General features: G+C 35.4%; 1 protein-coding gene across 2 annotated transcripts in view; it reads right to left on the bottom strand.

Annotated features, from left to right (window-relative positions):
- The window catches only part of NCAM2 (neural cell adhesion molecule 2), a 483,364-nt gene that overhangs the window by 208,464 nt on the left and 248,894 nt on the right, over nucleotides 1–26,006 (bottom strand). For both annotated transcript variants that reach the window (XM_044751022.2, XM_044751023.2), the window contains exons 2-4: nucleotides 6,532–6,606; nucleotides 3,447–3,653; nucleotides 874–1,017 (exon numbers count right to left, since the gene is read on the bottom strand). In XM_044751022.2, coding sequence (XP_044606957.1) covers nucleotides 874–1,017; nucleotides 3,447–3,653; nucleotides 6,532–6,606 — 426 coding nt within the window. The remainder of the gene's footprint in view (nucleotides 1–873; nucleotides 1,018–3,446; nucleotides 3,654–6,531; nucleotides 6,607–26,006) is intronic.

Here is a 26,006-nt window from a genome sequence, read left to right as displayed (position 1 = left end):
GATACTCTGCTGTCTCTCCTTTAATCTGCAGAAGTTTCATCTCTTAGAAACACAAAATGGAATCATCCAAGATGGAAAGTATTCAAAATGATTCAATTATTTTGTACCTCTGCAATGCAGGTGCATTGAAAAATATTCTAAATTCAAAATGCTCCCAATGCACAAAGGCAAAGTAGCATAATGTAAGCAAATTATGCTTTCGATTTCAGATGTCATATTATTCCAGAATTTTAGCTCAGTCTGAATCAAAATCTTGAAGACAATTTGAATGAATGTACTTTTCTGTCTATTACTGATATGCATCTTACCATAATATTTAGAACATGTAGGTCTCTTTGAAAGAACAGTGCCAGAATAATAAACAGGATTCATATAGATATTATTTTAAGTTTACATATAGTTGGCCCATGGGTTCATGTCTGAATTATAATATGTAAAATTTGAATGCATCCGGATTGATTCCTTTATTTACTTAGTATCCTTGCACTGTTTGTATGAAATATTTTCTTGAACAGAGCAGGGATCAGCAAACTTTTTCTGTAAATCTCCAGATAATAGCTATTGCAGGCTTTGTAGGCCAAACCATCTGTGTCACTGCTGCTTAACCCTGTGCCCAAAGCAGCCATAGACAATATGTCACAACTGGGCTTGGCTGTATTCTCACAACAATTTACAAATCAGCAGAGGGGCTGAATTTGGCCCGAGGGCCTTAGTTTCCCAATTCCTAGTTTAGAGCTTTAAGGTTCTCAAAGTAGTTGTTTGATGCTAAGGGTCCAAAAATCCAATTTCTATATTCAGTCAGGTAGATTTAGTCTTTTAAAAAATTGCAATATTATTAGAACATATAACTTAGGGAGTTACCAAAATACTAACTGTCGGAAATAGCGGTGACTTCCTCATTATGATACAACCAGCTGACAACAGGCGCAGGTGAACTGCTAACGCGGCAAACCACTTCTGCATTCTCTCCTTGTTTGAACTCTTGAGGAGATACCACTTCTCTGAAGGTGAGTTTTTCTGTACCAAGAAAGTAAAACAGACCATAAAAGTATTATTACTTCTTTCGTCCAATAACGTATTCCAGAATCTGTGTTGATTGACGCTATAATAAAATAATCAGTGAAATCTAGATCCTTCAACATCTTAAACTAAATCATCTAATTCCTCTACCAGATAACTTCTCACCTTATTGAGAAGAAAATCCAAAGTCCTTATAATGCCATAGTAGGTCCTAGATGAAGTGGAGTCTGCCCCACAACTCTGATCCAATTTCTCCTCTCTCTTCCTAGTCGCTGGGCTCTAGACAGACTGTCTTTGCAAAAATTCCTTGAACACGTTTTGTTCTCACCCTGGGGCATGTGCACTCCCTTACATTCTTTCACATTTCTGCCTGATCTCCATAGATAAAATAGCCATCTCCTTTCCCATTTCAATTCCCCCTATCTCTCTACCCCATTTAATTTCCTTACTATAGAATTACATTACATGTAAAGCTGGCATCTATGTTTTTAAGCTTACTTATTGTTTATCTGTCTTTGCTCACTAAAATATATGCATCAAGTGGCCAGTGACTTTTGTTTCAGTCACTACTGAGTCTCTAGGACTTAGAATATTGTCTGCCATGTAGTAGACACTCAGTAAGTGTGTTGAACAAATGAATAAACATGGATATTTATACTTGAGAAAGTTTTTAAATGTAATTTGTTGTTTTTGCCAAAAAATATTATTTCTTTACTTTCACCAATAAACATCAGGGATCTTCCTTTGCATCATTTAAAGTCATAAAAAATCTTTCCCGAGCTGTCCTGGTGGCGTAGTGGTTAAGTTGGTGTGCTCTGCTTCGGAGGCCAGGGGTTCACCAGTTTGGATCCCAAGCGCGGACCTACTCATTGCTTATCAAGCCATACTGAGGCAGGTGTCCCACATATAAAATAGAGGAAGGTGGGCACAGATGTTAGCTCAGGGCTACCCTTCTTCAGCAAAAAGAGGAGGATTGGTGGCGGATGTTAGCTCAGGGCTAATCTTCCTCAAAAGAAAAAATTTTCCAAATATTATGTCTATGAAATGACTATTTCAATTTAATTTTTTTCTATTTAGGAAATAGGCACAGTAAAGGTCACATAAATAGGGAAAATGTCTTTCCTTGAGGATCTTAGAAACTAATGGGGGGGAGAAGCCAAAGCAGGAAAAATGAGGGCAAAAATGTGCCAACAAATTGCCCTGGTCATCAAAGAGGAAGTCATACTGTGGAAATGCTTTGGCTTTTTTTTTTCATATCTTATTTCTAGAATAATAAAAAACAAAGCTATAAGAAAGAAATGCCTTATGAGCTAGTATTCTTTAAAAAGTTATAATTTTACACTGGTAGAACTGGTAACCACCACATATTAATTGTAAGGCATTGTTCTAAGCAGCTCATGCAATATTAATTAAGATAGTCCTCAAAACAACTGTATGTATGAGGTAGGTATTACTATTATACTCATTTTATAGATGAAGAAACAGAAGACAGAAAGGTCAGGCGAGTGCTTGAGGCCATGAAAGTAAGTGATAGAGCCTGGTTTCACACCCGGAGTCAATAGGCTTCCCAAACACTGTTCCTAAACAGGTTAATAATTCCTAAATGGGAGAAGGGGAAGGGAATGTAGGAAGCAATCAATCTCAAGTCATATGATGATGCATATGTGTGGAAAAGCTCGTTAATGAAAACGACTGGTGGTGAAGAATCCGGCTGGATGGTATTCTCCACTAGATGAGTTTTCAGCTTTTTCTCTGTCTACTCCTGTTCACTGACCCTTCCCAAATTCTCCTTACAGACTGGTCATTGTTATCAAATAGTAATTTCACTTGTTCTTATCATGACTTTTTATTTTATAGTGAAAAAGTACACCCAATAAATTTCATACCATTAAATAAACTACTGTTTTCTATTTACCCAACAGATTCTTAATGGCCTGTGAAAATTAAAACATTTTTATCTATATCATTTAACCAATGGAACTGGCTCCATCTCCAGGTTTATAACTATTACCTATTATCTATTTGATTTTAATGATACAGTATGGTAATATATAAATATAGTCACGCACTGTATGAAGACTTTTGGTCAACGACAGACCACAAATACAACAGTAGTCCCATAAGATTAGTACCATAATGCCTAGGTGAGTTGTAGGCTATATCATCTAGATTTGTGTAAGTACACTCTACGAAGTGTGTGCAAATACACACAACTACGAAATTGCCTCATGACACATTTCTCAGAACAAATCCCCTTCATCAAGCAACACATCACTGTAAGACAACATCTGTAATTGTCTTGAAACATTGCCTAGCACATAGTTCTTAATCAGCGTTTGATCTTACTGTTAATTACATTTTATTTTGTTTGAATCTTTGTAAGACTTCAGTTTCAATCAACTAAACCTTATAAATACATGACTTACGGTAAATTTCCAAAACAACTGTGGCTTCCTGTGTCTGTCCTTTGGCATCTGTTGCTTGACAACGATATATCCCTGCATCTTCTATATTTGCATTGTAGATGGTTAATCGTGACCTAACACCTTCCTTCTGCACCACTACCCTCTGTGTTGAAATGATCTTCTCTCCTTGAGGATTATACCAATCTATACTCTCAGGTTCACCAATTGCTGCAAAGAAGCATGGAGAAGAAATGTTTGAAGATATGTTTCAAGTGTTTGTTTCGGCATTGGCATTTACTACTATGTAACAACTTTTAAGAATTTAGAAAAAAATGTAAATAGGAGAAGACTGAAAATCTGAAAATCTTACAAAATTGAAGGTAAATACAGATGTTAACACACATGTTCATCCTTATTTATCCAACGTTGAGGATTCAATCCCATTTGAGTAAGCAATATCCAAAAGTTCCATAGGAAAGATACAGCATGATACATAGCTCTGATAGTTGAAACTTTACCATAGACATCTGCGGATTCTTACTACACTTAAATTATGAAATTGCATTGGCCACTGAGTCAGACGTAAATTATACTTGATAGATATATCTGAACAGAAACATGATTTTGCCCGCTCAATTCTCTTTGCTATGATTGGGAGATACCAGTTTTTCCCTGATAAAGCAGAGCTCAGAAAAATGTAAATCTTATAAAAAATACTTTGGCTTTTGATAATAGTGAATTTCGAATTAATTTCCTAAGTTGTTCAACTTGTATGGATAAGGCCAATGACTATTTTTAAAATGGAGCACTAATCTCTTTTCCCAACTGAAATGAGTAGTTTCATCATTTTAATCTAAAACTGTTAACTATTTAATCATATGATAATTAGAATGCATTGAAATGATACTTATACTGCTAGGCAATTACAACCAAATCATTACAGGGTAAACATTTATTTAAGTTTTCCAATTCAGAATCTAGGTTATTATCCTCTTCGTAAAAGCTGAAGCTTCCCATGTTTGCTTTTAGTCACCAAAAGGATGTATTTCACCTAATTACTTGGGAGATAATTTGTCAAGCAGCCTACACTATTAACTCAAAAGTATCAGGGGAAAATGCAGAAAGTTAACTAACATCTGCAGGACCTCATTGAGGAAAATCATTCCTTCTTATTTTCTTGCTAAGAAATGGCTTTAGAAACAAATTTATTTTCTTTTCTATATCAAATTAGACATGCTTGAGGAAAAAGCATAAAAAGTTTTAGCTAAATCTTCAATGGATCTTAGTTATGTTATCTTCAGTTTTTCTGAAGGGAAGCATAAAACCAGAGTGGTTATAAGATAATTCATTCAAGGGAGGTAGTTGCTTTAATAACAGGACACCCTCTTATTTAACTCTCTGATGATCTGACTATCTTCTAGTTTAAATTTAAGACGTATTTACTGTATTGAGTTTTAGACGTCTATGTTTTAGGGTGTTAGGAAACTTTAGAGTCATATCAGCATGGTCAACATTGGAGTAGAAAAAATACTTGCAAGCATTCTGATTTGCATGGGTTCCCTGCATCTTTATTTTACTTCTATATTTAACATAAATAAGGCCACTTCCACGACAACATTACAGCTCTAGGTTATATATCTTCATATAAGAGGAAAAAAATGTTTTTTTCTCAGTACCACTGGATGATGTTAATTCATTCTTTAAATTATGTCTTAATTTGACCTTATATAACACACACAGAGGCAATTACATTATATAATTTATATCATTGTAACATGCAAATCCAACAAGATAATACAATTTCATTTTATTTTCAAAATTTATTTTTAAACAATTTCATTATTCTGTGATCATGCAATACAATTGAGCTGTGTGTGTGCATGTGTGCATTTGTGTATATATAATACGGATGAGATTTAGAAACAATGACCTACATTCTTATGCCAAAGCTCTGTTGACGTAATAAATGATGTTGAACAAATCTGTCCTTTGCTCTCTGCTTTTCTATTTGTCAATATACAAAAATATATATCAACAGACCTCAATTGCAACCTTTAAGAAGGCAAATGCAAGAAGAATCATGGCCTCCATTAGTTTTTCATAAGGTGTGATATTATATGTGATATAACATATCCTATACTACAATATATAGTATACATGACTTATAAATATGTTATTATAGCTATGTTTCTATTTTTATTAGTTTTAATAATAGTTTAAATAAGCCTTGCCATTCTCAAGACAACTTCTATAATGCATTTTATGTCAGAAATGCCTATTTTAATCCAGTTTTGAATTGCTTAAGTATAACTGGGAATAGAAACAATTTTAAAATACTCTAAAAAGCAGTTTTGGCACTAAACAAATATTTTTTAAAACTTTAGGTCTGAAGATTTGTATGCATAAAAATAAATATGATGAATCTAAATAGAAGTAGAATGTGTTCATTTGTGAGTTCTATACGATGTTCAATTAGAATTTGATGCTTCACTATTTAAATGTCTTCTGAAAAAAGTTTGCATGTGCATAATTAAACTGAATGAGGTCCATATAATTTCCCATAAGCATTATGATATACCGTGCTTTTGATTAATAGTCACAAAAATTTTGCAAAAGTTTTCCTGAATTAAATAGCTGTTTACTTTTCTTAAAAAATTCATTTTTTATAAGGGTAGATTTGATTTCTTTTGTCCTAAAATTTTCATTCAGTGTCACTATAGTGCAGTGTGCCATATCTAATTTATTCATTGCATATTTACAGAGATGGCTCAGTTATAACATTTACATTCATCCTAATAGTACTATTTAGACAGGAATAATATTTGAATTGATTTAAGTGATTGTGCATACATTAATTTGATAATAAGTTATTTTCAAAATAAATGAGCTAGTTTGACAGTCAAAATTAATAACTTGAAATTAACAGAAATAAAATTCATAGTGTTTAATATGCAAAATATGGTTATAAACACTTATCATTATAAACTCAAGATAATATGTTATTTTTAAAGAATTACATTTTCATTACTTAAATGTTGCCAATACATTGTATTAAATAATTACAGCATGAAACAAGTTATCTGAAAATAATGGTAGAAATACATACCTGTACATGTGAAGAATTTAGATTCACCCACACTAAGCTCTACTTTGCTAAGTGAAATTGTCACTTGAAGAAGAGCTGAAAAAAATATTTGAGTAACAATTAATTATGGTTTTAAATATGAATTCTAAGATTTTATTACATGATCTATAAATCACATGGTACAAATAACAATTATCTTCCCCCCAGCCTTTTATTACCTGTAAAGAGAAATTTGTTTTGTAAAACACTAGCAACATTCTGTTACATTATTATGTCCTTCACAACCAGACCAAATGCAAGACTTATTTAAGCTAATATGTTGAAATTTGTTTGTCAAGTAAATGAGCAAATGCATACTCAGACAGCTATTCCATATTTATATGCCAGGTCTTAGATGTGCTAGCAGGTTGGGCAATAGCTAAAAAAAAAAATTTGCCCAACACTTGAAACTTTCTTAAAAGAGTAAATCTGACACTATAATTACAATAATAAAAATATAAATTAAGTACATTTCGACTGTCTACTAAAATATTCCACAAAAGAAGGCACACACAGGAAAGAGAGGGAGCATTGAATACGGAAAAGTGAATGAACACTCCTCATCACAAGATAAGTGAAGGAACCAGGACAATGACAATAATATAGAGGAAGTATTCAATAAGTTTGTTGTCAAATTTGAGCTAAAATAGGTGAATATTCTAGAATATTAAAACACAATTAAAATTATGCTTTAATACAAACTGAAAGACTTGCATTTCCAATAATATGGCGGATAAGATAGTGTGGACACCGGCAAAACCCTATCCCACCATCCCTAGCTTCCAGAAATGCATGCTGAGCTTTCAAATAAAGTAATGGAGCCTCAAGGGAAACAATGGCAAAAATAAAAACTAGAGTACAAGCAGACACTGGGAATTTGTGGATCTTAGTAATCAGAAGATGCATAGATGGAGCAGAGATAGGATACAAGCCTGTCTAGAAAAGGGGTGCCATAGAACACCAGATAACTCTGGACCAGAGTAAGATCACCCTTGGTATAAGAAGGGCATGGAATAAATCAAACCACTGCCAAAAGGGTGATAACAAGCAGACTTGTCTCTCCTGGCTTGTGCAGTGGGAAAATTTTTTGTTGTTAGTGCCATCCAGTCTATTCTGACTCCTAGTGACCCAGTGTATAGCAGGGTCAGAACCCTGGCATGTCTTTTTGCACCATCTTGTCACCTTCTGGGGCTATATCAAACAGTGCTCAGCTGCTATTCGCAGGGTTTTCATGGGCGATTTTTTCTTGGAAGTGAGTGGTCAGGTCTTTCTTCCTGGTCTGTCTTAGTCTGGAAGCGCCGCTGAAACCCATCCACCATGGGTGACCCTGCTGATATTTGAAATGCCGGTGGCATAGCTTTCAGCATCACGGCAACCTGCAGCCATCACAGCGTGACAACCAACAGAGGTGTGGTTCCCTCACCAGGAAATGAACCGGGATCCAAACTGAGGTGAGATTGTGGAAACTTGACCATTGGGGCTGCTAGGGGGAAAATGTTTCTCCTTAAATAGGTTAACCATAGTTCTGCCACTTCCCAGTTTTAGGATTTTAACTAGAACCATGTGTTTTTTGGGAAACCCCAAGCTGAGAAATTAAACTAAAAAGCAGTGTCACATGTAGGGCTCACAGCTAAGTGGCAGAAGCAAACATAAATCCCCTTTAGAGTAACTAGATCATCAGCCCAGTCTGCCTAAGATTTTTATAAATAAAGCTCTCTTTAACCCAAACTCACATTCTGACATTATAAAATACACGATGAAACAAGGCACTTGGGCAAGAGCCAGGTGAAACAATCAATAGGAGAAATGGACCCATGAAATTTCAAAAAATGGAATTAGACTAAGAGTGTAACATAACTATGCTGAAAATGTCTAAAGAAATAAAATGTGGAATCAAAAACATGAGACAGGAAGAAAATATTTATCAAGAAAGACTTGTCAATATGTTGTTAAGCTATTTAAAACATGTTTTCTTGTTCTCCCCATCATCAACTGATAAATTCCTTCTTCTTCTGGAAACCACTTTGGGAAACTTAGGCTGGGTTACATGACTTTATTCTTTCTTCTCAATCTTGGATTCTATTTTTATTCATAATTCCTTCATACTCAGAGAGTGCTTGGCACATTACAGGGCCCAAGAAGTGTTCAAGGAAGTCTAACATTTCAGAGAGGAGCAGGTTAAGGAAAGCACAGAAGTTAGGAAAGAATAGGAAGAAAACTAGTAGATCCAAGGTATGAGAGTATCTAAAACCTATAAACAACGCCAATTCCAGTGGGAATTCACAGAACAGGACTTTTCCTTTTGAGAAGTAACAAATCCCCTCCAAACAAACACCAAAACAAAGTGTAATGGGATTAACAGAGGCAAATTGCCGAAGTTAAGGAATTTGAGATTGCCCTTATTAGAAGCTTCAATCTGAAGCGATGGATAGGGTTTTGGGGATCCACAATTCTGGGCATTTGGTGGGGGCTTTTATAAATTGGGGAAGGTTTGGACATATGTACAGACAGAAGAAAAGGAGGCAGAAAAGAGGTTATATGGTTGAAGAAAAAAGGGAATTGTGATTCTGTTCCTCTTTTCTTCTCTCCCTTTCTCCTTTAAGACATCATTTTATTTCATGGTGTCAATTTCCTTTTTTCTCTGGACCTTCAGTCTGCACTTTCTCAAAATCTAATCTTGCAGTTTCCAACCCTCAGCTGGTATTGAGTCAGACAGCATAATTTAATTTCAGACTTCCTATGCGCAAACTGAAATCATTCCCCTTCCACCAAAAGTTGCTCACTGTTTATATTCCAATTTCGGTTACCATCAATCAATTTTCCCGCGTTGGAGATATAAACTCTGAAATATCACTTGTATGTATTCTTCTTGTTTATTCCTAGCATTTTTTCTCTAATGCATGCACTCATTAATTGTAATCTGAGATATATATTTTAATCTGAGAGTGATATATCAGATTCCATATTTCTTTTGCTGACTTCTATCTCTTCACTCTCTTCCCACTGAAGTATTTCTCAGGCTGCTGCATGCATGTTTCTAAAGCTGTTTAATTTCGCCTGCCTACTCAAAAGTCTTCAAAGCTCATTTGCTTTGTCTAATTAATGAAATATTATACAAATTTTAATTGAAAGAAAACTTACCTTTCCAAGTTTATTTCCAATTACTCCTTCCCAATGCTTCTGTAGCTATAGACAACTACAATTAATTATCCTTGCCCCTTCTCCACTGACCGACCCTTTCCCACTGCTGGGCATTTGTTTAAACTATTTCCTCTGCCTTCATCTCCCTTTCTCACATCTCCACATGGCTGTCCATATTCTATCTTCAAAACAAAACTAAAATATCAATAACCTTACAAAACATTCTTTGATAGTCTCATTTATGATGTCAACAAATAAATGCCTTGATCAGTAGGCACTTTCACTAAACAAATGAAACTTACATTGTTGACAATTATATTGGCTTCCCTACCTTATTTAAATGTAAATTCCTAGAAGTGAAGGCCCATCAACCTCACTTCTGTTTCTCCTGTATTAATACATGGCCAAATAACGGACAAACACTTACCAAGAGCTTATTGCACACTAGGTACAGAACATTGACAGTATTAACAATATAAAATTTTGGAATGACTTCATTGCCTTAAATTGAATTTAACGATAACAGTTTGAGAAATATCTGCCAATTATTACTTAAATAATTCCCACCTTTCACCTTTGGAGTAAATTTGCTTTTATAAAGAAGGGTTTATAGGAAAGACAAAACTTGAAAGATGTAGGCACTTTAAAAGTCAAATACAGTTCTGAACAATTTTACAATGATTTGATGATGAGTGTAAGAAATAACTCATGATCATTGTAATAAAATGAAATTGAGCTTGAAATTCATTAGTTAATTTATATTAAAATACTTGGTTAATTTTTCATTCAGTACAAACTATCAATTCACCCATTAATCAAGACCATATTTTTCATGGACATTTTGGCGATGGCGCACATTGCTAAATTTCAGGAATTAAAAGAATATAAAGAAAACACATAATTCTTTAATACATTTTCCAAAGGCTAGATTTGCTCTAATTGACCTCTACGAAGTATGTGCATATTAGGAAAAACCTGGAGAACTAAAATTTAAGGTCATGCCTTAATCATTGCTCTAACGATTTAACATCCAGAGTTTCTTGTGATCCTTCTTGACCCTCGGCCACCTTCATCGGACTCATTTTGGACCCAAATGTCAGAAGAAAATTAAATAATTTTCTAATCCCAAAAGTTATGTTCAGAGAAAATTGGATGGGAATGATATATTTGATATCTATCCAGTTAATCTCTACTTTATTTTTAGCATTTCAATTTAGGCACAAAGATATAAAAGTGGTTAGTGATGCGGAATCTTTATTTCATTTAGAAAAAATAATATTAAGTATTTCTAATTAAAGTTTCTATTTAAAACTGCGATTTGAAAACATAATGGCATTCACTGATGCCGAAAAATCTAATTTTGATGTTTTACTCTTCTTCTATTTGGAATAGCTATAATGACTTTGAAGAAAACTGTGAAAGGTATAATGTTGTATAGATTCATTTCACATAAGGAGCATTATTGATTAAATTATGGCATTCTTTATAGATCAATCAATAAATCATATTTTTGTATTAGAGTTGGGATGGAATAGTCAAAAACGCCAGTGTCTTCACAAGACATTTGTATTTAAGATAAGAAAAAGTTGTAAACCCAGAGACTGAAAATTGGAGCCATGACAAATCTACGTCCTCTGTGAACTCTTCTCAAAGAATTGCATGTAACATCCATCTTAAAAGTAGAGCTGGGTAAATTAAAAATCATTTACCAAAGTCGGTAAGTACTCACTGACTTTTATGCATTTTGCAAATCACTCTTTTAGACGCTACAGTATACAAACACAATAAGCCATAGTTCCTAACGTCAAGTGATTTACAAATTATTGGAAAGACAACACTACAAAAGACGAATGATAAAACAAGATGATGTGTATCAATCATGGCCATTATGAATTTTATGATCAAAAAGGCTGTTGTAGAGGGCAATAAAACTTGAAAAAACAAAAAGATGAAACAGATATTGTAACAAAAAGAAAGAGGGAGGACATTCCCGGTCAGGTAGGGCAGAAATGTTCAAGGAACGTTCAGGGAATAATTAGTAGATCAATATGGATACGGTTGCTCTAATGTAGGAAATTGGAAATGTATTATCATCAGATAAGTAGTCGTGAAAAGACATTGGACAATCTCAAAAGACATTGTAAAATGTCTGGACTTAAATTTTTGTCCATTAATCATTTATAAATAAAAACTAACAGGACAAAATTGGCATTTAGTAAAGATTAGTCAAAAGACAGGAGGACTGACAAGTTGAATTAAGGGGACAAGCACTTTAGGGTATGTTATGATGAATTTCTGGATTGGCTGGTGGCAAAGAATACAGAAAGGTAAGAATGGATGTAAAAAAAAATTCAAATTAGGAGTTAGCTCTATGATTAATTAGAATGTTAGTGAAAAAGGAAGAAAGTCAAAGATGTTAAGATTTTCTACTTTGGTGAAACAAGGGTCACCAACGTGAAAAAGAATTTCAGGAGAGCTAATGGAGAGGAAAATATGAAGCTGTAACTTATTTCCTAAATAAGAATTATTTCTCAAATAGAACATAACGCAATGTTTTAACAAAGATAACTGCTATAATAACAAAGCTTAAATTAATATTTATAATTTAAGTAAGCATGCAGATCAAATAGTAGATATTCAAAAGGGACTTTCTTAATTTACAGGAACATAAATATAATGAAGCCATTGGCATTTCTAAGATCCATCAGGGGACCAAGAGTCCACTGCAATTTGATACAACATTTAACTGCGACATTTAAAATGGCCAGTTTATCACCTGCAGAGATTTCAAAACTGACAACTTAATCAGTCTACTACGTGTCTGACACAAAGCAGAGCTGGATTCACTTAAAATTCCAACAGACGCGCAGAGACAGCTTAAGGCACTGATTTCTCTTGGTACAATGACTTGTAACATTTTTCAAGCAAGAACTTTGTTTCCTTGGCCTCCACATCAAGAGAGCTAGAGGACTAAGGCACTTACTTTGTAATTATAAAAATTCTCAAGGGGTTTTACTCGTAGACAGTCTTTATAAACTATTGATTATACTAAATGAACATGATTTTCTCATTGAAACATTTTAAAATTGCATTTGCTTTGAAATAATTATGCACCTAATTTCTTTAGTTATTCACTTTATTATCGAATTTTCATGTCAATATACTATAACATATATATTGGGTTATTAGATTTTGAAAATTGATGCAATGTTCAAGAAAATTCAAAACTTTTGGAGCATTTAAGAGAGAAATACTTTATCAGCAAACATTTTAGAAAATTCGATGGTTGCTTATATTTCTCCTCAATCTTCTTCAATCTTCTCATCCTAAATTAGGAAAATAAATGTCTCAGTTTCTAGATCACCTGGGTCCTTTTAAGAGCAACTGGTCTATCTCCTTAATGCTTCTCTTTCTGTTGGCCCTTTCCTGTCAAGCTATAGACACTGTCTAATCACTTCCATCTTAAAAACTAAATAATAATAAATGAAGCAAAAAAGAAAACAAAATAACCAAATACTATAAAAAGAAAAATTATCGTTTCCTGCTTCTCTCTCATATTACTATGGTATATCCTATTTGTCTTCATTACATTATTTTCCAAAAGTAAGAAATAAAAAGAACTCTCCAGGTTGCCAGTCATTCTTTATTCTACTACAATTTTACTTCTGTCCTCTCCATTCAACTAATAAGTTTGCTGTTCCTAAGGTCTACCACAATTTTCTAATTTCAAATCCAATAACGCTTTTCAGCTTTCTTTTTTATTTGATTTAATGAAAGATGAGATACTGCTGACCACTTTGTTCTTTAACTGTGCCATTCCATGACCTCTACATATTTATTCTCTGCTCACTTTTCTGATTACTCCTATTTTAGTCTTTTTGGTTTCATCTCTTCTTCCATATATGCCTTAAATATTTGTGTTTCTTAGTAATCTTTTCTTTGTTTCCTTTTCTTAGAGTTCTATATACCCTCTTCTACTGTAAACACATATATGATATTTACCATGTGCTACTATGATATGTACTATTTACTGTTTTAAGCAGTGGGCTTAAAATAATTCCTTTCATGATTGAAGAGTTCTGTTCAATAGGTAATTATCATTCCTACTTTAGAGATGAGAAAGTTGAAGCAAGGGATGGTGTCATGACTTGCCAAAGGCTGCTCATCCAATAAGTGGTGAAGCCAGATTTGAATCCAGCCATTTGTGCTGAGTGCATGTGATCTTAATCGCTTCATTAATGCCCTTCAAGCATATATAGATATGTATATAAAATATCCTGTGTAATCTGGCCTATTGTAAGCACTCAAAATTCAGCTTCCATTTGTCTACCATCCCCATTTCTATATATTAGTTATAGATAGAATGTGTGCATGTGTGTGTGTGTGTGTGTAGCTCCCTATCATAATTTTTGAGGTCTGGAAACGTATTTTCTAATATCTATTATCTCTTTACTTGAAAAAAACCCCTCATATTTCTCAAAGTCAGCATATTAGAACTCAAGAGCATTCTCTTCCTGTCTTATGCCATTCTTTATTCTTTAAGTTGTGCTATTATTATCTATTGAACCTATTTTGCCTTAAAAATAGAAATATCCAAGAGTCTCTCACCCTCTCCTCTCTCAAATATAAAACTCATAAAATCCAAATCACTCTTTCTTTAAATGTCTCTCGGAGCTATTTCTGTTTTGCATGCTCGCTGGCTTAATTTTATTTCTCACAATTGATAGCCTGGTATAGTGAATGTTCTGCAAAATTGAACAAGGTCAGGTATTGGGTTTATCAAAAACAGTTGAGGAAGTGTGTGTGTGTGTGTGTGTGTGTGTGTGTACGGTATGTCTGTATTTTGTTTTTATTTGGTTTTGGGCCCATCCTTAGAAAATGTGATCCAATATATTTGATGTAATGCCTAGGATTCTCTATTTTAAGCAGCTTCCAGGTGCTAATCATTGCTACTTAGAAAGTAGTCCCCAGTCCAATACCATTGAGCTTAATTAGGAGCTTCTTTGCAGTATAGAATCTCAAGTCTCATTTCATACTGACTGAATCAAAATCTATAATTTAACAAGATCCCCAGCCGATCCTTGTGCATATTATAATGTGATCAGCACCGGGCTGGACTATGACAATCCAACATATTTGCCATTCTGTATTGCAAATATACTTCTCACTGTGTATAGATAAAACCAAAACTCCTTCACACTTGACGTGTAAGATCTTTCACAATCTGGTCATGACCTGACTTTACTCAACTTTATTTCCTGCCACTATCCAGTTATGGGAAAAAAACAAATCAAAACAAAACACACACAACAGTTAGACTATCAGGAAATTTTGCAGATAGACTTCACCCTACTTCTCTATTTATTTTTGCATTGTTTTCTTTATTTAATAGAGACCTTCTCCTTTTTCTCATGTAGGGACAAGCCTATCACTTTCTGTTAAGGACTTGCTTGAGTCCTCCAGGCAGTAAACCACACCCTTCAATATCTTCTAAAATCCTGCAGGCAGTACTCTTAGAGCACTTGACACATTGCACTGAAATATGTTCAGAAGAATTTTATAACTTTTAATAAGCAAACAAAAATATTTGCATGTTAACGTAAAGGCATGATATTCCCTTATTCAAGTTCAAATACCTTATTCAAGCACTGCCATTTTATTTAAAATGAGTCTAAAACTGAGGAAGGTTGTTTGTTTTGAGTTTCTGTACTCTTTCCCACTAGCAATGAATATACATACTCAATTTTATTCACACATCTGTTTCTCCACTGGGCTAGATAGTCTTAGAAAAATTAAGCAAACCTTATTCATCTTAGTCTGTCCACTCAGCATAGGGTTTGTAAAAGAGCCCATGATAAAATATTAGTGTATAAATGAGGGATATATAGTACAATGAAACAAAATAAAGAAAAATTTCTTATTCATATCTCTTCATGAATGTTTCTGTTGGCTGAATCTAATAAAAGACAGTTTTAAATCTATTTTTATTCTCTGTAGACTATCCTATTTTTGAGAACATATATCTTGCTAAACCTATAAAAATTTGCATAAATTAAATTAGTGACACATTAAGTGACTTTTGAGCAAAAAGTTTGCTATCACGTGATTGTTCAGAAATTGTGTTTTGTTTCAATTCAAACACACATTTCACATATAAAATGTACAAAAATGCCATCCAAATGACTGGTACTAAAAAACTGATGTTCAAAATAGGCCATGTGAATGAAAAGAAAGGGCAAATAAGGTTTAAAAAGAAAGAAAAAAAGAACTGAAAGTGAAGTTGAGAAGGCCTGCAAGGAAATGTCACAAAATGATGAGCTTGGGAAGACCATAATGGCTAGAGAATATATTTTATGATCATTACACTCTCCTCTGTCATTGAACCATAGTACTAAGCAAAAATCAATCATATATAGATTGAGAATCTCCCATATGTCAAACATTTAAAATCCTGGATTTCCAATAAATTAAAGTGAATGCATCATACTAAAGAGAAAATGTTTGTGATGTGAAGTGTATGCTTATTGGAATATATTTTTGTTTTGAAAACAGACAAAATGATTTTGTTTTTCCTAAAATACATTGTTTGAAATTAAATGACAATGCAATAAGTTTAAGGAGATATAGAAGTTGCAACTCCAAACATAATTTAAGTAAATTTTATTGAATAGAAATACTCAGTAAAATAATTTATTAATCAAAGAAAAATAATTACATATGACACTTTAATGCTAATAAAACAGAGAGCAATAAGACAATCTTTACCATATTTTAGTTTTAAAGTCAATCCTTTTTCATATATGACAATGTAAATAAAAGTAGAAAATATCCCTTTATGCCAGTTAGTCTGGGAATGTCATCTGAGTGATGAGCGAAGCAGTCTGTGTTTATGTGGCAGTTAGGCCTCGAGTCCATTACAAGACCAGGAACAGCTCACTCATCACTTATTTTGAGTGTGACATTTAATTAAGACTAAACTATTGTGAAGAGGCGGCTAAGTCCAAGTTCTACATCCAATCCAAGTTTATTTCAACAGGCACCACTTAGACATGTAAGTTATTAGCCGCCTTGATGAAACCAGCACAGAACAGCATGCAGTATTTTGAATCACTGCTAATACTATGCAGTAACAAATTAAATTAAGGGAGAGTGTTTGCATCGGGCCTAATTCCAAAGTCTCTGGATGGCTATGTAAGTGCTTTGTCTTCGCCACGTGGGGGAGTTTCTCTCCAGATTAAGGTCAGCCTAAAACTTATTTATAAGCCTGACAGTTCAGAAATCAAATATCTGTCACCCAACAGTTCAGATAGAATGTTCCACCTTCCTTCCTTTCTTGAGTGGTATTACACTATCAGATATTCAACATTCACTCTGCTTATGAGCATACCTTCATGTACATTGTTAGAAAACATGAAAACTGTCAGCATATTGCACATGCTATTATGAAATAGTGTGGAAAGAAAAGGAACATGCCTTCCTCAGCTTTAGGAACAAAAAGGTTTTAAATCAGAAGCACTGTAATGAGGGACCGATGAAAGATGCCACACTTAATGTAAGGGTATGCGAGTTTCTTCTGCTCAGTGCAAATCACAAAAGTACTATCACATAAGCACTTTATGTTGCAGAGTCCAGAATATTTCTATGGGACTACATTCCTGCAAAATAAACAATTTTGGAAGAATATAACAAGACGTGTCATAATGTTTTAAAGTTTTTGGTAGTACATGGTAATAACGATTACTAGAACAAAATAGACATTTAAAATTCAGATATATGCAATTATTTACTAATTAGTTGATAGGTTCACTCAATAACCATAAATGGAATCACTGAGTAGATTTACTTGAGAACATACACAAAGTTTGCTGTTACATAACCACAGTAAAATATTTTACCAGGCTGCAAAATTCCCACTTTCATGAAATAAATGATCTATTTGTTTTAAGAAGTTAACAAAAGTTCTGTTTCATAGGCCTCCAAATCAATTGTAGGATAATTTTATACTCTAGTGAGAGGAATTTATGTTTAATAATAAGATTAAGTAATACAAAAAGAAAGCCTATTTTACAAAGAATTTATTTCAATGTACTCATAGAGGTATAGAGGGAAAGCCAGAGAAGTTTACAAACAACAAATTAGTTAGGGTGGCTAACTATAGAGAAACCTTTTTTTTCAGTGAAAGCATTTCAGGCATCTCAGAATCTTAGATTATTATAGCCTGAAGGCGCCTACAGCATCTCTAGTCTAGAGATCTCCCGTTACAGGGGAGGAAAGGGGTCCAGAAGGCTTATCTGTTTCTGAATGCCCCAGGATAATGGCTAATGCAGAGATGGATCTGTGTTCAGACCACTAATCCTCAGCCTGACTTTGGATCTCCAAAATACTTGGTGGCATTTTGTTGAAGAATTTGAGTGGAGAAGCAGATTGGGTACCTTCTCAGAATGGAGGAAAAGTTGACTTGGGGGAAATCCCTTCCACAGAGGAAGAGAGCAGGTAGCCTACCCATTCTCCCAGTGAGCTGAGTAAATCACAAGAGAGATGAGAATTATGGAGTCGCCAGGACTCATCCTTGTACAGCACGGCTTGTAGTTGGGGCTAAAACCAGAGTAAGAGGTTTTCCACAGGTTGAGAGGAAGACTAAAATCGGAGAAACTGGACCTCACAATTTTGTGTGGCTCTGTGTGTGTGCAAACAGGGTGAAGCAACTCCATAGATGGCGATTGTGCATCAACCTGAGGCCTCAAAGGAAAAAAACAGTGTGGCACAGTTAGCACAAAAGAGAACCAGAGTTGGTATTATTGTGTTGTCCTTAACTCCTGTGAGGTGTGGGAAGGTGTAATGTCTCCAAATCCACACATGTCCCATGTAGCAGAAAGTAGCTTTGGCCATTAGGCTTGCTGTGGGGGTTTCCCCTGGTGGAAAGTAAGTGACTGGCCTTGAGTCCCATACCAGCCAGGAGTACAAAACCTACATTAACTCTAGAGGTGCTCACAAAGACAAATTTGGTATCGTTTTTGTTTGTTTTACAGCAGAGAACTGCTCCAGCTTTGTACACAACTGAATTAATATTGCCAATCTAAACTCTATCTATAGTTTTTCTTTCCAAGTAAACTGACAAATTCTTTCCTCAATCCAAATTTAATTGGAATGTATTTAGCAAAATTTGTTCACCTCTGTCTTAAACTGTTTGGGCTGCTATAACAAAATACTATAAACTGGGCTGGCTGTAAAAAAGAAGTGTTTATTTCTCCCAGTTCTGGAGGCTGAAGTCCAAGATCATGGTGCCAGCATGGTTGTGTTCTGGGAAAGGCCCTCTCTCAGGTTGCAGACTGCCAACTTCTTGTTGTATCTTCATATGGTGGAAAGAGAGTGGGAGAGCTGCTTGGGGTCCCTTTTATAACAGAACTAATCCCATTTATGAGGGCTCCACCCTCATAACTTAATCACCTACCAAAGGTCCCACCTTCTAACGCCATCACATTGGGTGTTAGGATTCCAACATGTGAATTTTGGGGGGACATAAAACATTCATATCATGGCAACCTCTATTCAATAATGTTAATTGACATACTAAAGATTTCCAGCATTATCAAGATTGTACAAGAGGCTGTAGAATTTGTTGACATATGCACAAATAGTACAAAAATTTCTGGTGCTCACTTCTATGATACTCTTATTGCCCTGGTGAGGGGTAAAGAAATGCAGTACAAAGTTTGAAGTTTTATCTTTATGAACAAAAAAGGCTATTGCCTCAGTTTTTGCAGAAAATTGTGGACTACACAAAGCTTAGGAATATGTAATAAATACAGTTGAAGTAACCAAATTTCTAAATCAATGCTAAGAAAAATTATAAAAGTATCAAAAGTGATTTATTTCTGCCAAACTCATATGGTGATAAACACAATATTAAAGTATGTCGTCTGTTTCAAATTCTGTCACACGTAAGTATGACTCCTCCCCCAACTAGCCTTTCTGGAGAGTTATAATTTACATAATATCATAATTACATACATAATTACATATCATTTACATACATATCAGTTACATCATTTACAGAACTCTCTGCAGACTTGATGTCATGCAGCCCTTTCTCTTCAACACGACAAGCCTCCTATTTCTTACCTTCTCTTTGATCTTCCAGAATTAGGTTGTCTTCCTTTCTCTCTCTTTCTGTTTCACAACTCCTTGAGCATACCACTCTGTCTAATTTACCACATACAGAGGGTAGATATTTGTTTATATGGTATATCTCTAAATAAAATGCTATTGTATTGAGAAAGGATAATGTTGTATACAATTTGTTAACCTCCCCTGGAGCACTGCAGGCATCTATTACACTTTTAAAATGATTAATTAATACATGAGTTGACTTTTTTAAAATCAATATATTTAAATATAAATTTCCCAAATAAAATGGTGCAAATACATTCCCCTTCGAATCCCCAGGAAGGAGAGGGCACTTATTTTACTTATATTTTTAAAAGATTTTCTAGAATCAGACCACTATATTTAAATATCAGATAAATAATGAAAGAAATAAATAAATCTGAATATATACTATTTGATTGATTGGTTGATTGCAAAGAAAGATGATTATTACTGTATCAGTGAGCTAAATGACAGGCTTCAAGACAAAAGTAACACTCTCACCTAGGCATTAATACTTTTCATTCAAGCCTACTATATCTCATGCAACTGAGCTACTTGTGTGTGGATGATAAAAATCTTTTATATTTTAATATTTTGTGACCTAGCTTAGTACCTTAACAGAAGTGGAGAGTATTGCTAGTCCCTATGAATACATATACTTTAAAATAGAATATTAGTAAAAAATACACATCTTATAACTCATAAGTAATGTTCAACTTTATCTACCCAAGTTGCTTTCCAATATAATTAAACTTATGTGAATCTGTTTGCACTTGTGCTTTCAAACGTTGTCAATTAGTCCCTTTGACACCCATCCAAGGGGTCAGGAAACTGACTATAGCTAAAATGCACAGGTGAACCAAGAACCAAGCTGAACCAAGAAGAAAAGTTTGCTTCATGTATCTAAGGTTCACCCCAAAAACTGAAAGTTGAGGTAAATGGGTTACCTCCCCTATCATACAGGTGTGAGTATAGCCGGCTCATAAATTTCAACAGTTACATGTTCTTTCTCTTAATCTCCAGTTCCTGAATTCTTGATTTTATTTTTTTGTGCCATTTGGTCTGGTAAAAATCTAGAAGACATTGTTAGATTTCTTGGGCTCTTACAGTCTCAGATGGCAAGCAGCCTGCTCTAATTACAGCCATAAAGATTCCATAAGACATTTTCCCTGGCTTCAAAGGTTCCTGAAGCTGCTGTCCCCCCTCTGGAATGGGGGATAAAATCACGTAAATAGTTTATTTCCCTTTCCACTTAATTGATGGGAGTGTTTGGCTGTCAATTCTGTGATTACTCCAGTGACCAGATGTTGTTCCTAACCTTGAGAGAAATTTAGTTGGATTCTAACTCAATCCATCACTTAATTTTACAAGCCACAGAGTTTACAGTTTAGTAGCAATCCCAGACAAGTGTTGTTTTTTTTTTAATTTTTTTTTTTGTGACTTTATCTGAAAGACTGGAATAGTGTGAAGTTCTCCTCCTACATACAGAAAGCCTATAATAATGGCTCCTAGGCCTGGGTGTTCTAAATCATTGCAGAGCTCTATTCTACCTTAGCAGCTTGATTAAAAAGATGAATAGTTGCAGGTCCAATTCAGAAAAGCCAAAAGAGGGAATGCACAATGGGCTCTTCAAAGATGCCTGTGTGCTCTTAGTAAAGAACAGAGGGCCCTTCCTTTTCCAGGGATACTGAGTGCACACCAGGCAAGGTCATTACCCTTTCTGTAAATTTTCATGAACCTAGACTTCCAGAGTATAAAGAATCTCCCTGGAGGTGATCACAGGTGTGTGTAACACACAGAAATGACTCCTCTTCTTCCAGAGGTTAACAGGATAGCACTTGAAACTCTAGGCTGAGGAACTATAATATACTTGAGATATATTGTAAATTGTTCTTCAGATTGAACTTTGTGTGAGCCTCTGGTCTCTGTGTTTGGATCCATGGCGCTTCTTAGGAAATGCACATGACTGTATTGAGGTGGAACTTTACATCACCAACAAGTAGAGGGGGAGACTCTATCCCAGTATCCAAGCATGGGAGAGTCTCCCACAACCAAGGGCATCCAACAGTCCATTGTATTTGCAAGAAGATATCAGCAGACCATCACCCAACTTCACACCATCCAGGTAAAATAACTGACCAGTATATGCAAAGAAAGGGACTAGTCTGGTCACCAGTAACGTCTATGGCATTCTAATAATTGAAAATATTATTTCTGCCCCCATTCTGGTCTACCCTGCAATGCATTAGATGTATGTGTTCTTTCAATACTCATATGTTGAAGTCCCAACCTCCCGTGTGACAGTAGTGAGTGGGGCCTTAGGGAGGTAATTAGGTCATGAGAGTGCAGCCCTCATGATGGGATTCGTGCCCTTTTAAAGGGATGATAAAGAGCTCTCTTATTCTATTTTTACCATATGAAGATACAACAAGGAGTAGGCAGTCTGCAACCTAGAAGAAGGTGCTCACCAGACCTGACCACGCTGGCGTCCTGTTCTTGGAAATTCAGCCTCCAAAACGGTGAGGGATAAACGTTTGTTGTTTAATCCACCCAGTCTATGGTACTTTGTTACAGCAGCCAGAACTGACCAAGACATACTCTAACCCAATCTACTCTACCTTATTGAAAATTTGGCTTGAAACATGGCATAGGTTGGGTTACCTACATATATTAAGGAGTCAGTTACTCAGTGCTCCCTTATCCACAGTGTCAGTCACAACGAGGGACCACGTTTGAGGGCAAACTTTTGAATGAAGCTGTGTTCTGGAGAAAAAGGCAATTGCTGAAAGAGTCTGTCATCCTGAAACTGTTAGGCTTAACTGCTCAAGCCTGAAGTAGGTAGGGCATAGCTCAGCATATGCCAAATATGTTGGGCCACGTTCATTCAGCAAACGTTAATGGGGAACCTACTACATGCCAAGAACATTCTAGGCAGTCAGCTTACCTCTGTGAAGAAAAAAGACCTGGCCCTTTTGAAGTTTACATTCTAGCAGGTGGGAGACAAACCAACATGAGAACTAAGTAAATTATATATTAGAAAATGTTTAGTGCTATGGAAAAAAAGAAGAAGAAAACACAGAGTATTCTTCAAAATACTTTGACAGAGTATTTTTAGTCAAATGTTTCCAAAGGGATCCTATCACATAGGCTGAAACGCTATCAGCTGAAGGATACGGTATAATGTTAGCAGCAGGTGACCTCCTCTCGGCCGTAATACTGGAGATGCAGAAGTAAGCAGAGATAGCTTAGAGAGTTCATAGCATGATAAAGCCCTGCTTGATTAAAACAGCAGGGCTTAGATTCTGGGAGGGAAATTCTTCAACAAAGTGCAATAGAAGGGGTCTCTTCAATAACTAGGGCGCATCTCACAGGGAAGTCTGGAAGCTAATGATGAGCTCTATCATGTTGCTCTACAGGAATACATCTGATAGCAGCGCTAAGGCCAAGACCAATCCCAAAAGGCATAAAAAGATATTATGATCCCAACTTTCAAATGACAGCAGGATACCAAGCCTTCAGCTGTGTCCTAGCCACGTTGTCAATATCACTCTGTTAGCTTGGAGTTTATTCTATCCAAGATTTCACTTGGAACCAAAGTCGTTTTAATGCAAAAAAGTCTTGAAAACTCCTAATATAATATACATGCTAACTATCACCATGGAATAGATTGAGGGTACACATGTTGGGAATAACATCTGTCTCTTTTCAATAACATCTGTCTCTTTTCACAAGATATACAAAATCAAACTTGCCACAAATGGAGGGCCTACCGCTCTGAGTCGTATCAAATCACTGAAGTGATCCTTTCATTCTAACAACCCCCCACACACACCCTTCAAGCATATTTATCCTGCCTTAGAAGTATCCTGCTTTGTTACAGCTCTTTTGTCCAAACCTAGACTGGACAAATGAAGAGGTGAAGCATATTGTACAGTAAAATAGGGTCAACTTCCGCAATTTGCATAGTAAGAAGGTTATGGTCCAGATGACTGGTTATGATCTAGTCTTGAAATCCAACCTCTTTCCATAAGATGCTCCAGAGGGAGCAAACTGAGCATTAGTGTATGCCAATTGATCAGCATGCCATTTTCTGATCATCCACAAACAGGATCTAGCCGGCGAATAAAATCCAAGCCACAAACAACAGCTTTGATTACAAGCAATTGGCCCAGATTTCTGAAGGGTTACACGTGATGAGGACCTCAGATTTTGGGGTCAGACTTGAGTAAGATATCCTGGCTTTGCCACTTAATAGCTGTGCAAAATCAGTCAGCTTTCTTGATTTCTCACAGTTTCAGATTCTTCACCTGCAAAGTGGCAGATGAATAGCCCTTACAGAGTTTTTCTGAGAATTAAAATGAATAATGATGTAACAAGCTTCATGTAGTATGTGACACACAGTTAAGGAAAAATAAATAAAAAAGGCAAACAAAAATAGACAAAATGAAATGAAAATTGAGACTGTCTTGATTTGCCGAAACCTGAAGTGAACTCTTGTTTTGCTACTTGCTTCTGATCAATGCTCTTGGTTTGACCCATCTTTATGTTCTCCTCTTTGATTCCTGGATTTGGGCGTCTTGCAAAGGTCTTAGATTTTATAATCCCTCTGTGTTTTGAAACTTCCTGTATCCTCAGATGAGAGCCAGGATATCTCACTGAGGTCTGACGCCAAAACCTGAGCTCATAAGCATTAGTAATCCTGTCTCAGAAACCTCGGCCAACTGCCTGCTGGGTCCGAAAATCCCAGTATCTAATCTGGGTTCCCTGATATCTACAAATTTGAAAGTGCAGGCGTTTTAAGTTGTAATAATTTTATATATAGAAATACAAGAGTTTTCTAAAGATTGGTTGATTTTAGGAAGATTCAGTTAAGTCGTATTTATTGCGGACTTACTATGTAAAGGAGGAATGTACTGTTAGGAGTACAAAAATGAACCAGCCTCAATTCAAACTGCTTCATCTAGAAGGGAACATCAGACATTCCTACCTACATTGATATTCAAGAGAGAATGTGAGAAAAGTGCATAATTAAAGTGCAATAGTAGTAAAAAGAGAGTAACGTTAATACTGACAATGCTGTGAAAGGGCTTTAGAAGAAGCAGTCCGATGATCTATTCAGCAATCAGAATTGGAGAGAAAGGATAAATAGCGTAGAAGATGGAAAGAATACAACCAAGAACACAAGGAGGGAAAAAAAAAGGCCAGTTTTTCAGTGGTTTTGGTATTTGACCATTTGGAGCCAGATTGTGATGATGCTTCTAACAACACGAAAACAGGTTGAGCATCAATACATATGTGAGAGCTTAAATGGAAGTCTTGGACCAGGCTGAGTGGTAGGAAATGATGTCCTTGGAGGGATAAGGAAGAAAGGAAGTGAGAAGAGGAAGAGTGGGAAGGAGAGAAGAAAGGAAAAGGAAAGTTTTGGAGGTGTGACAGAAGATGATTTCCTTTTCACTTTAATTGATTGTGGCTACTCGTTTATCCAGTATAATTTCTCAAGTGTTTAAGAATATGATAAGAGTGTGTAGGTATGGGAATATTTCTATTTGTTTCATTGCTTGATATAAAATAACATGATTACTTAAGCCATTAAGCAATTCTATTTATGTCACTGTTCTTTTGCTTTATTTCTTTATTTATTTTTGAGGACGATCAGCCCTGAGCTAACATCTGCAGCCCATCCTCCTTTTTTCGCTGAGGAAGACTGGCCCTGAGCTAACATCCATGCCCATCTTCCTCTACTTTATATGTGGGATGCCTACCACAGCATGGCTTACCAAGCGGTGCCATGTCCCCACCCGGGATCCCAACCTGTGAACCTCGGGCCGCCAAAGCAGAACATGTGCACTTAACTGCTGTGCCACCGGGCTGGCCCCTTTCGTTTTATTTTGATTTCATTTTTGAAAGATTTTCCTGTGCGGGTCTCTTGTTTTTGGCATTTTTCATAATCTATTTTTTTCTTTAAAAAAATAGTTGGATAGCTTGTAAAGCAAAGATAGTAAGATTTAGTGCTAGACAAATTTATCTGTTAAGAATAATTCTAACGTATGTTAGAGAGAGTAGCTAGCTTTTATTAGTGACACATAATCAAAAAGAAAAAAACTCACACTGCATTTAAGCCTTCCCCATGAGAGAGAATAGGTGAGTCAGATATTAAAAAGAATCAT

This window comes from Equus asinus, chromosome 18, assembly GCF_041296235.1.
Source record: "Equus asinus isolate D_3611 breed Donkey chromosome 18, EquAss-T2T_v2, whole genome shotgun sequence".
Lineage (NCBI taxonomy): Eukaryota > Metazoa > Chordata > Mammalia > Perissodactyla > Equidae > Equus > Equus asinus.
This window is presented reverse-complemented; position numbering and strand designations above follow the sequence as displayed.